General features: G+C 43.8%; 1 protein-coding gene across 1 annotated transcript in view; it reads right to left on the bottom strand.

Annotated features, from left to right (window-relative positions):
- Positions 1-12,684, bottom strand: part of unm_hu7910 (un-named hu7910) — a 71,331-nt gene extending 58,647 nt beyond the window's left edge. Inside the window, exons 1-4 of the mRNA XM_069915695.1 lie at positions 12,670-12,684; positions 7,000-7,299; positions 5,334-5,436; positions 343-434 (exon numbers count right to left, since the gene is read on the bottom strand). Of these exons, the coding sequence (XP_069771796.1) occupies positions 343-434; positions 5,334-5,436; positions 7,000-7,299; positions 12,670-12,684 (510 nt within the window). The remainder of the gene's footprint in view (positions 1-342; positions 435-5,333; positions 5,437-6,999; positions 7,300-12,669) is intronic.

The raw sequence follows: 12,684 nt of genomic DNA, 5'->3' as shown, positions 1-12,684 counted from the left end.
GTCTGCCCTCCTCGCCCGCCCGACTCACGCTGTCAGTCTGCCCTCCTCGCCCGCCCGATTCGCGCTACTGGTCTCTCATTTGCCCGACTCACCTGCCCAACTCATGCTGCCAGTTTCTCTCCCTCGCCCACCTGACTTGCCGGACTTTGGAGTTTTCCAGATTTTAGATGTCCGGATAAAGGGTTGTGTATGTGTACTAATCAAATCACAATTCCTGTGTTAGATCATCATTATAAAAGAATAAAATTCTACAAAGGTTTTACATTTAATAGTATCACTATGTCAGCTGGGATTGTTAAAATATTATAAGAATCAAACAAAGTACATAGTTTTATAGCTCACCTTTTTTCGGAGTTTTTCAGCAACATCTAATTCAGGTTTAATGGTCTTGTCAAATTTATTTAAAAGTTTTGCCTTCTTCTTCTTAGCTGAAACTAATCAAACAAAAAGAATATCTAGATCATGAATGTATCTCAAAAGGTAAACAAATGATGAAGTTTTCAAAAGTATTTAAATTTTAAATTTAGACATTGTTGTGTTGAGAAGAATATCAGATTTGGCCAGTTCACAGAGAGACGAGTCTGAACACAAGGGTTACAATCACACACACAATTTAAAGAAGAGTGTGGGAAAATCATAAAGGGAATAAAACAGGTGAGAACGTTAAATAATACACAATTACTAATTCATGTAAATGACAACACAGACATTCACGTATTATAAACAAGAGCTCGACACATGGTCCTGAACCGCTGACCAGTGGGAGTTTGGCTCTACTAAACACTATAAGCACACTCTACACCACACATGTCAAACTCAGGCCCGCGGGCCAAATTTGGCCCGTGATATAATTATATTTGGCCTGCAAGATCATATCAAATATGTATTAGAGCTGGCCCGCTGGCCGCTGCGCCAGTATAGCGCATGCACAGCTAATACTACAAATCCCAGAATGCTTTGCAAATGCGTTGGCGCTGGCCCATCAGCCCGCTAATCGCCCCCACATCCTCTCTTTACTTTCATTAGCATCTGCGACCTGTCGCCCAACTCACACGTAATAAACCCCTTACGAAAAATGGCCAAACGAAAGACAGAAAATAGGACCTTTCAAGACAGGTGGGAGGCAAACTCTGACCCCAGAGTTTGATGAACTTGCATCTAAGAAGAGATGCCAAGTATCTGGTTTAGACCCAAGTGCATCAGAGTAAATCACAGTGTAGCAAGCTAAGCTTGGATTAATATTTTCTTTGGTTAACTTTGGACTGTTCATCATTGAAAGATTGGATTTTCATTGAAGCAACTTGTTATTTTTTTTTTACTTGTTGGCTTGTGAAAAAAAAATACATTTAAAAGGAGCTTAAAGGCTATAGAGAAATATTATTTATTGAATATTTTATTTCTCATTTGTTAATGCTTCTTCTGGAAAGAGTTTAACCAAAACTATTATTAAACATTTATTTTAATAAGAAAAAGTTTAACATTATATATGTTGAAAGAAGAGAAAACATGCAGATGTTGTTGAAAATTTTCAAAAAATATTTAGTTTGGCCCACGACTTAGTCCAAGTTTTTAATTTTGGCCCTCTGTGAATTTGAGTTTGACACCCCTGCTCTACACACACTCTGGACCCTTTACCAGTAGGAGCACGGTTCTACTACACACCCTACTACACACATGCTTCTGGGACCCTGATCAGTGGGAGAGTGCAGCTCTCTGCAAGTATTGCTATTATTGCAATACTGTGGCTCAGCTTCAGTGCAGTGCACACCTTACCTGTGACCCTTCCAAGCGACATCTACAGTAGCTGCCTGGCATAGAGTGGTGTCTGGGGCTCGGAACACGAGGCAGAATGTGAAAATGTGCTGTGCTCTCTTGTTAAATGCAGTGCTAATCTGTGTGTCCAGCCTGTAAGGATGCTATGTGATTTGAATTAGCCAACAGCAAGGTGTGCACTAATTAGTGACCAGAGCCCAACCTTGACTGACAGTTGACGTGACTTCCGAATAAGTTTCAGAAGGGGAGGACACGTGACCTCCCGCAACACAGACAGAGAGGCCACACTTCCTCCACACACAACATTCCACCCAACAGAAGCCACATCACTCTTGAATTACAATGGTGACAATCAACGACTATGGACATGTTATAACTAGAAAACAAAAAGACGCTTAAAACAATGATACTAATCAAGCAGATCAATGTGTACACAAGTTCCTTCCATATGCTGGAAAAGGCACATAATCACATCAAATTCAATGACAGTGCCTCAACAACCCCTCCCAGACCAAATGGGGTGGCTGTGTTACTAATGGAGTAGGGTGCTGTGGGGACTGCTCCCCAGTGTCAGAGGGGAGGGTAAAAAATGGAATTTGTTTGGTCACTGATTCACTAACTTGGTTTCTCCGGCTTGGCTGGCAAATGTGAGCACCCTTATAACCAATGTCTGTGAGCAGGCAGTTTGGGCGTTCCCTAAGCACAGAGCTCAGATGCCTATCACCGTGTTATACCATGGTGAGGCAGGGAAGCAGGTTGGAAGGCATACATCCAGGGTGTACTCAAAGCGGCCCGTTTCTCCGGACTCATCAGACACCAGTATGCCATTCCTACTTGTCTTATCTTCAAACAGCTGCCACAAGTGCCTGTATTGGATCCCTGTAATGATAACTAGGAGGAGTCAGGACTGAAAGGTAGCCAATTTAGTGTTTTTAAATAAAAGCTCCTGAAGTCCCCACCCCATGAGGTGTTCGTCTCTTTTAATGGAAGGGCTGGGATGATGCTGTCACTGTCAAGTGAAACAATAAGTACACAACATCCATTCAATGAGACTCCAAAATTTTGAATCTACAAATTGTAACAATGCATAACTAATTCCCTGACACTACTTACAAGACATCATTACTCTAGCTCAGGGTGACTGAAGAAGAGAGAAAAAAAGGTCCATTACAAAGTCCTAACCCGTAATGAGAATCATTATAGGTGTAATCAAATGTCCAATGCGGAGGTTTAGGTTTTGCACAAAAAGCTCCTTGTTGCTTAAACAGGCTGGTGTGGTGGCCACATTTTTCGCTGGTGTTGGTAGCTAAAATCAATGGTTTGATCGCAGCAGATCGAGAAGAGGGATAGCTTGAAGGGTAGTCTTCATGTGATGATTGGGGGGGTGAGGGTGGGGGGGGGGGGTGGGGAAGGAGCTCAAAAGATAGATTAGACAGGGGCCATCTCTGGTGGGGGAGAAGCAGAGAGAAGGCTGGACCAGGTTGGAGTGGGCAGCTCCATCTCCACAGGGCTTCCCCCACAATGCTCTCTCCAGAGCATGCACATCTCTGTGAGGCATTGGCAGGGTGATGTCGCCAAACTTCCCCTCAGCCCTGAAACTCAAGTGGGAACTCTCAATCCCTCCAGGAGGTAATGACTTAACAGACCGTCTTCCCGGTTGCCAGTCCCATGAGGGGCAAGCTCAGCCCTCTAAGGTCAGGGATGAAATAGCTCACCAAACCACCAGTCATCTTCATGCTCCCTGGGAGGTGGTGCTCGTGGACGCCCCTGTAGATACCCACAATCAGTGCCCAATCCCTAACAATCCGCGTCCCCACACCAATGGTTAGTCCTTTAGCAGAATAATCCCAGGACTATTATCTCACCGTGAACACGTACATGCCCACCTGAGGTCCCCTCCCCTTCGGCTACCTCTCCATTTTGGAGAGTCGGTGAGGTGCCCTCATGGCAGACCTGGGACCATGTGGTCACTGGTCAGGCTTGTAAAGGCTTGGGAGCACAAGGGGAAATGAAGTGGGTCGTGGGACTCGTTTCCTTGGGGTTTTCACCATCCATCCATGCATACCCATCCCCCTGTTAGACAATGGCTTTGGTTTTTCCTGAGTCAAGCTACAAGCTAGATCAGTGAGCTACTTACAGCTGCTGTGCTTTGATCAGCTTGGAAACTGCCTCAACGATTTTAAATTGGTCGCTTGCCCTTGGGCGGTCTGCAGTGCCTCTTGCAGATCCCAACACTCATATTGCAGGGATTCTATCTCCATATCTTTCTGGGCACCCTGACTACTTAACTCGGTCATGATATCTTACTGATGTCTAAGTAAGGATATCTGTAATGATAGGGCTGCTCCACGATTCCCCCCAGCCTCAGGAAACTCCAGTAACTCCAGGCAGGAGACCACATGGTGCCCTATCTTCTCTTCAAAATGGGTCCAACCTGTTGGCTTAATTGACTGGCATGGTGTGGCATGCCAGTCATCAGTCCTCCAGGGGATTTTATTCTCTGACTCAGGGGTCCCTTCCCTATTTGTGGTCGCCTCCTGCTGCCCCCATTGGTGAGTAGAAATATGAAAAACCATGCAACCGACAGGACACCCATACACACAGTTATTAACACAATCTCCCACATTGTTAGTACAATCTTCCATTCCTACATGGTTAAGACTCCATGTATGTCCAGTGGTAACTCTTTCAACCCTGCTCGCAGCTCCAATTGTTGTGTCGAGTATCAGGTTTGGTGGATTCACAGAGAGACGAGTCTGGACACAAGCGTTACAATCACATGTAACTTTTATCAACATGCACAATTTATCGAAAAGCATGGAAAAATCATAACTTGAATAAAACACATACATGCTTTCGATAAATTGTGCTTGTGTTAGATTTTCCCATGCTCCTCTATAAATTGTGCGTGTGTGTTAATAAAAGTTACGTGTGTTTGTAACTCTTACATCCAGACTCATCTCTCTGTGAACCCACTGAACCGGATACTCTACTCAACACAACAGACATGATTTCAACCTACAAGTCTGTGCGGTCCAATTTACACCCAATTAATCTACATCCCAGTTTGTTTCGAATGGTAGGAGGAAACCAGAACCTCCAGGTAAAACCCACACAGACACAGGAAGAACGCACAAACTTTTTACAGATAGCATGAGATTTGAACCCCAGTCCCAATCGCTGGTGCTGTAAAGGCATTGCAATAACTGCTATACCAACCATGTTGTCTTTTATAAATGTCCATGGAGTTCCTACCAAACTTTGTAGGATCTCAATGGAAATAAAGAATTTTGAAAGATTGAATTTGGAGCGAATCAACTCCCATCTCGGGAAGGACCAAGACCCACAACAAATTATCTCATGGCTACTGCAGGTCAATGGCAAATGCCATCTTGCTGGCCCTCCACCTAGACCACAACACCTACATTAGGCTGCTGTTCATTGATTACAGCTCAGTGTTCAACACCATCACACCAGCAAAACTTATGACCAAACTAAAGGATCTGGGACTCTGCCCATCCTTTTAACAGATGCCAGTCAATGCGGATGGGCAACATTACCTCCTCCATGCAGACCATCAACACATAAGCACCCCAAGGCTGCATGCTGAGTTTTATACTCTATTCCCTGTACAGGTACATCAAAGTTCAGCTTCAACTCAATCTACAAATTCGTTGAATAAACCATTGTTAGCTGAATTAATGGAAATGATGAGTCAGAAGGAATAGTGGTTGGGTGGTGACAGACAGCAATCTAGCTCTCAATATCATAAAACCAAGGAGCGTATTGTTGATTTTAGAAAGGAGAGGCCAAGGGACCACTTGTCTGCATTGAGGGGCAGTGGAGAGATCCAGAACCTTCAAATTCCTGGGGTCCATAATTCAGAAGACCTTTCCTGGAGTCAGCACATAAAGTCAACTGTGATGGATGCACATCAATAACTCTACTTTCTAAGAAGTCTGAGGAAATTTGGCACAACTTTGAATACACTTATCAAATTTCTACAGATATCTGTGGGAAGTATACTGACTGGTTGAACACAGCCTGACCTGTGAATTCCACTGCCCAGGAATGCTGCAGCTGGTAAAAAAAACATAGCCAGATCCATTATAGGCTTTGACCCCCATCCATTAAGGTGCTGGCTCAAGAAGACAGCCAATTTCACAATGCATCCCCATGGTCACAACATCTTCTCACTGCTACCTTCAAGCAGAAGGTATGAAACCTGAAAACTAGGACCTCTAGGTTCAAACAGTTTCTTTACAACATCTATGACTCTTGTAGCTCCACCCAGTGCACTAATCAAAGACTGCTCTGACATCTGAAAAGGCCTGTCTGTTTCACTGCAAGTCACTTAGCTTTTTTTAATGAGGATTACTGTAAATATTTATTTGTGGTGGCGCACATCTCTTGTAGCAAACCAGCCCCGGTTGTATCACCGTGCTGGCGGGGCAGCTACAGGAAGATGGCGCCCTCAGGGCTTGCTGATTACCTCGTGGCTTTGGCCACACCTCGCACCCTGGGCAATGTGATGACGTCACTGCAACGTGGTGGGGGGGAACTCCCATTGGCCTTAAAGGGGCGCACGTGAAATTCAAATAAACAGTTCAACTGAAACCTCCACCATGTCCGTTGGTGTGCTTCTGTGTGTGTAGTAGCTGCTACATTGGTGACCCCCGCAGAGCCCAGACATTATCTTTCTCCAACCATGGATTTGTCGACGATCAGCGCTGTGGCTGTAAAACTCCCCTCCCCCCCTCCGCCCCCCTTTTGGACCCATTGACCTTGCACGTGGTTCGGACAGGTGGAGGCGCAGTTTCATCTCAGATCGATCACTTCTGAATCCATGATGTTCTACCACGGTGAGCACCATCAATGAGGAAACCGCGGCCAGAGTGGATGACCTAATCCACGATCTACCAGAGGAGGGCAAGTATGTTGCCCTCAATGCCCTCCTCCTCGAAACCTTTGATCTTTCCCGTATGCAGCACATGGCCAGGCTTACCGCAGGGCCCTGTCTGCTCTAATGGATGAAATGTTCGCAGTGGCAGAAGGCCACAAACCCTGCCTGATGTTTGAGCAAGCCTTCCTGGAATAAATGCTGGAAGACATCCAGCTCCTACTGGCAGACGAAGATTTCTCAGACCCTCAGAGGTCACGGCCCGCACCGACGTGCTGTGGAGAACCAAACGGGAGAACAAGGCCGCCATGAATCAGGCCACCCACCCTGGACCCAGCTGACCACAGCTCGCCCCCAGGCAGAAGCCAGAAGTGCATCAAACCACCTGGTGTTGCTACCACCAACGCTGGGGGAACCCAAGCCCGCAAGTGCTGATAGCCCTGCTCATTCCAGGGAAATGACCAGGCCAGTCGCCGCTGATCGCTGTGACGGTTGGCCACACAAACAGCCACCTGCACATGGTTGACAAGACCAACAGATGGCATTTCCTGGTAGACACCAGAGCGGAGTTGAACGTGCTTCCCCTGACTGCCCTCAAATACCGCACGAGAAAACAAGGCCCGACCCTGTGGGTAGCAAATGGCACTGACATAAAGACCTTCAGCACACGGAGCATTCGGGTACACCTTGGGCCAGACAGTACCACTGGAAGTTCCTGCTGGCTACTGTGGGCACTGCGCTGCTGGGAGCCGACTTACTTTGGGTGCACAGCCTGCTGGTCGAACTTAAGCACAAGAGACTCGTACACTTCCACAACTTCCAGACCCTCCAAATCAAGCCGTCCAGTGCACACAGCTCAGGGATAGCTACCGTCTGTATGCCCAAAAACGAATTCTTCAATATCCTGGATGAGTTCCCCACCATTCTACGGCCACAATTCACTGTCACCATGCCTCAGCACAGCGCCCACCACCACATCACCACACAGGGCCCCCACTCAATGCCAAGGCCAGATGACTGCCACTGGAGAAGCTGCAGCTCTCGAAAGAGGAGTTCTCCTGCCTCCAAGAACTTGGCATAGTCCATATGTCAGACAGCCCTTGAGCCTCTCCCCTGCACGTGGTCGCAAAGGCCTCAGGGGGTTGGCGCCCATGTCGGGATTACCGCTGGTTCAATGATGCAACCATACCTGACCAATACCCCATCCCCCATATACAACCAGGGTCTTCTCGAAGGTCGACTTGGAAAGAGGCTACCACCGAATTCTTGCAGATACCTTTTGGTCTGGAGAACGCGGCCCAAACGTTCCAGCGACTCATGGACACAGTGGGTAGAGATTTGGATTTCGTGTTAATTTATCTCAACGATATTCTCATCGCCAGTCGAGATCACAATAAGCATAAGACCCATCTACGCACACTGTTTGTCTGCCTGGCGGAATTTGGCCTCACTGTCAAAGTGGCTAAATGCCAGTTTGGGAAGGAGTTGTTACAGTTTCCAGGCAGCACCCTCACAGGACAAGGTTAAAGTCATACAGCAGTTCCCCAAGCAGGAGTTCACTGGGATGGTTAACTCCTACCACCACTTCATCCTGGCGGCCGTCCGCATAATGCGCTCACTGTTCACCCTGATCCCGATGAAACAAAAGATTATCGAGTGGACGAAGGAGGCCGAAACAGCTTTCGCCCACACCAAAGACTCCCTCGCTAGCGCCACCCTACTGGCCCACCCTTGGCCCGATGCCCACACAGTCCTCTCAGTGGACGTGTCCGCCACAGCCACCGGGGACGTCCTCTAGCAAGCGGTCAATAGACAGTGGCACCTGCTATTGTTCACAGGCTGAAACCAGTGCACGTGGACTTAGATCAACCCGTGAGGACGGCCCAACCTAAGTGAAGGGGTTGGCCATCCAAGTGGCGAGATGCATAAGCTGGCTCGGGGGTGGGGGGGGGGGGGGGGGTTGCGTGGTGGTGCACATCTCTTGTAGCGAACCGGCACTGCTTGTATCACCGAGCTGGCGGGGCAGCTACAGGAAGATGGCACCGTCGGGGCTTGATGATTACCTTGTGGCTGAGGCCACAGCTCGCGCCCCGGGCATTGTGATGATGCCACGCGGGGCGGAACTTCCATTGGCCTTAAAGGAGCACGCGTGAAATTCAAATAAACAGTTCAACTGAAACCTCCAGTGTCCTGTGGTGTGTTTCTGTGTGTAGCAGCCACTACATATTATCTTTTTAATTCTATTAACTCTACTATAGATTTTTCCTTCACAAGATCCTGTTCAGCTACAGCAAGCAATCATTTTAGTTCATGCGTACATTATATAATTTATATTGCAATAAATTAATTATCATTAAACTTCTACCAAAACTTATTTGTAGTTGTTTTCCTCCGATATCTTCCACTAAATTCTCTCCAAATTACAGCAAGGCAATCTCCATGGAAACTTAGGGTTCACATTTCAGATGAATACCACACAGAAGCAGGCCATCATAAATATTTTCACTTGACTAGCATTTTCCCCCACAGTCCTTCAATAAATCATTCCATAAACTAGGAAAACACATTTTTTCCCCAAAAGGTTTGCTTCCTGAAAAGAAATGGGAGGTTATAATAGACAACTTCAAGGTGAACACAAAGATAATTTCAGATTTGCTGCATCACATAGGAAGTTGAAGAAACATTAAATGAACTTTTATTTAATTTAGCCTGTTAAATCACATAACGATGCTGACACATTGCGCTAGTTCAACTGATCTTTCATTTGTACTCAGCATCTGATGCCTCTCATGTCAATGTCCAACAATAGTCAGCCAGCATTGATGGATTCTAGTTGCTATGTTTGCAATGTCCTGGTGAAACCTTTCCGCATGTTCGTCACCGATTGCACCAAGATCAGCAGGAAAGAAGTACAAGTGCAATTGCAGAAAATGAATTTTCAATGATATGCTGCACTTCATGGTTTTGTCTGCTTGAAGCATATTGTCAGTCAGCTGGATGTAGCTTGGTGCTCTGAGGTTGCCAAGAAAATTGTCGACAACATCTTTAAATGCTCAATGTCTCTGGTGGCTTTGAAACTGGCAAACTGTTGTCATGCAGCACTGGTCTCATGAATGAAGGAAGATTGGGGCATTCAATAAATTTCTTATCTTTAGCAGAAGAGATAAATGCGTCAGTCAGACAGAAGTAGCAGTCTGCCATGTGATCCTTCTATCATATCATTGGGACTGCAAATGGCATCGACTTCCAAGTAAATGTGAGGAGCCCAGGGTCACCAATTTTTAAACTGAATGAGAGCTCATAGGCTTTCTTAGGTCCAGCTACGGTGCATCTTTGAGCCTTAAGCTCAAATATACTCGCCATAAATATAACAGAATATATCACAGGTGATGCGACATCGATGAGATATTTCTGTTGTATTGAATCTTCCTGAAGACAATAAATGCTATTGCTAAGTACACTCACTATGCTATTGCTTGGAGAACATGCTTATCAACATGTGTTCAATTTGTATCAATGTAATGCACAGCATCTGGATATGTAGGCTGCTTTATAGTCTGTCTGCATCTTTCCTGACTAAGCATGCCCAATATATGCATAATATCTGCACTTGGTGCATCCCCAAGCATGCTTGGAATGACCAAAACAGCCTGCTTTGTGGGAAATATACCTGTAGACTTAATATATGACAGGAAACCACATTTTTTAAAAAAACAGTATGCGACAGGAAAGTTTTAAGGTGATTTTCATGAGCAGCTCAAAATCCATAAAATATAACCCAAAGTGTTCAGGAAGAAAATTCTTTGTTGTTCAGTGTAATTTATCCAAGTCTACCATAAAAATTATAATTTAATCTCTTTCCACCTTTATCACTGAAGGCATGATTATGATCGGAACAGCTCTGCATTAAAATATACTTTACCATTTGGTGACCTCTGTTACTGACCTTCTGAGCAGTTTCTTGCCAACCCAAGCCAAGTCATTCTTGATCTGAAGCAGCTCTTGAAATCTCTCACTTCCTCTAAACGACCCAACTTCTCCAGTTTTTCTACATTCATAAACAACATTTCTGCACCCTCTCCAATATACAACTTACCAGGGTGATGGCTATCAGTGAGAGTGAATGGAGGGGTGTGGGTCAAAGCTGGCAAACTATATGAAAATATTCACGATAGCTTTCGTTATTGCAATCTACGCCCAAGATCCCAAGTTTTTTGTGTCTATCAAAAGCATTCTCAAGTTGACTGATCATCTTCAACGACGTGTGCACCAGTACACACTAAGTTTCTTACTCTTGCATAACCATTACACATTTTCAATTTCATTTATTTTACTTCTTTTCATTCTTTCTACCAAGATGCACCACTTCAGAAATTCAGTCATCTATTAGCCTACTTCACCAGCCTCTTTTTGTCAGTTGACATCCTTACACCTTCACTCTAGTTCCAGGCTCAGCAATGTTACAAACTTTGAAAAGGATTCTTGCTCAGCCAAGTTGAAAAGGAAGTTGAAAACCTCCAACACTCCCAATATCCAAGAAAGATAACAATGCTTCAGTCAAATTATCGTTTGGTTCATTTACAATTTAACACCAAATCTTCTTCATCCATTGGCAGGCAAATATTTGTTCATAATTTTTCATAATAGAATTTGGCAATTATGCAGACCAAATACCAGACACTGACCTAATTTGCATGAAAACTGACCTTGTGTTCAATGAATATCGAATTAAATTTATTAAATACTCAGAATGTCTTAATGGAATAAAATGAAGGGACAAAGATCCAGAAAGGTTCAAATTTTAAAACAAAATAAATGAAAACTTATGAAAGTAAAAATTACAGCAGCGAAAATGGAGCTGTTAGTTGATGATGTACACTGCCTTAGTGTGGTCTAATCCATACTGGAAAATGTAGATGCACATTTTCAGCCTCCTCTCAGTGGGGTGCAAAACACAGCTTTAACATTTATATATGCAATGAATTATTTAGAAATGTCTAGTCCTGGAACAAATTATGATGCAACATACAATTATTATACTTATGACATACACCATCATGGTGGTGTTCATAAGATTTGGAGACCAAATCCTGCACCTCATGCATTATTTGAATACTTGAATACAGATAATGAGTCCGAAGTCCCTTTGGATGGTTAATTCATATCAATTTCTGTCCAATAATTAAACAAACTTGCATGAGAGATGGTTTTTAAAATCACAGCTGCACCTCAACACATTGGCCTGTGTCGTAATTTTATTTTGACACAAAAATCAACCAACTTTGAAAATCAAACCTTTATGTTTAATTTAGTGGCGTACTAAATTAGATTGGTCTTTTATCAAATGTATTTAATTAATTGATAAAATTCCAGAAACGTTTAACCTTTTCAAAGCTGGATTTCTCAATTGTATTTTTTATTATCTAAATTGGATGCAAGTTATTTAATTAAACAATGTAATTATGGATGCCTGGTATTTCAATTTAGACAAGAATTCAGCTTACAAAGAAATATATTTTTGAAATTATAACCAATAGTTAGTTTAAAAAATTCTTGTTAAATAAGTCATTTGTGATCATTTCACTTAAAAATATACCCAGTAGACACAAATTTGATTTCTTTCCTGCCTCGTTATTGAAAAGTTTTCCCTCAATAGATGACCTTATTAGCATGCTTAATGCTTATATTTATTCGCAGCTTCATCTACTCTCAGGAGGCTTTTTAAAAATAATACAAGCAGCCCATTTTAGTATTTTCTACTGAAAACAATTCAAGTTAGGATCTCCTTATTCCAGTAAAGCTACATTTTGATGATGCCACTGAGAGAGAGGAACTGGGAATGATTGCTATACATGATAGATTTAACAAAAGAAATACTTATTTGCTTCTGCAATTGTACCCACAATACAAAAAGGTGACCAATTTATGATGAGTTTCACATCATGTTCATGTTTATCAGGCACTGAATTGATAGAGTGCACTTGATATTTCATTACCATAAATGCTGCCAT

The sequence above is a fragment of the Narcine bancroftii genome, chromosome 2 (genome assembly GCF_036971445.1).
Source record: "Narcine bancroftii isolate sNarBan1 chromosome 2, sNarBan1.hap1, whole genome shotgun sequence".
NCBI classification, from domain to species: Eukaryota; Metazoa; Chordata; class Chondrichthyes; order Torpediniformes; family Narcinidae; genus Narcine; species Narcine bancroftii.
The sequence above is the reverse complement of the archived record's forward strand: the minus strand, read 5'-3'. Positions and strand labels throughout refer to the sequence as shown.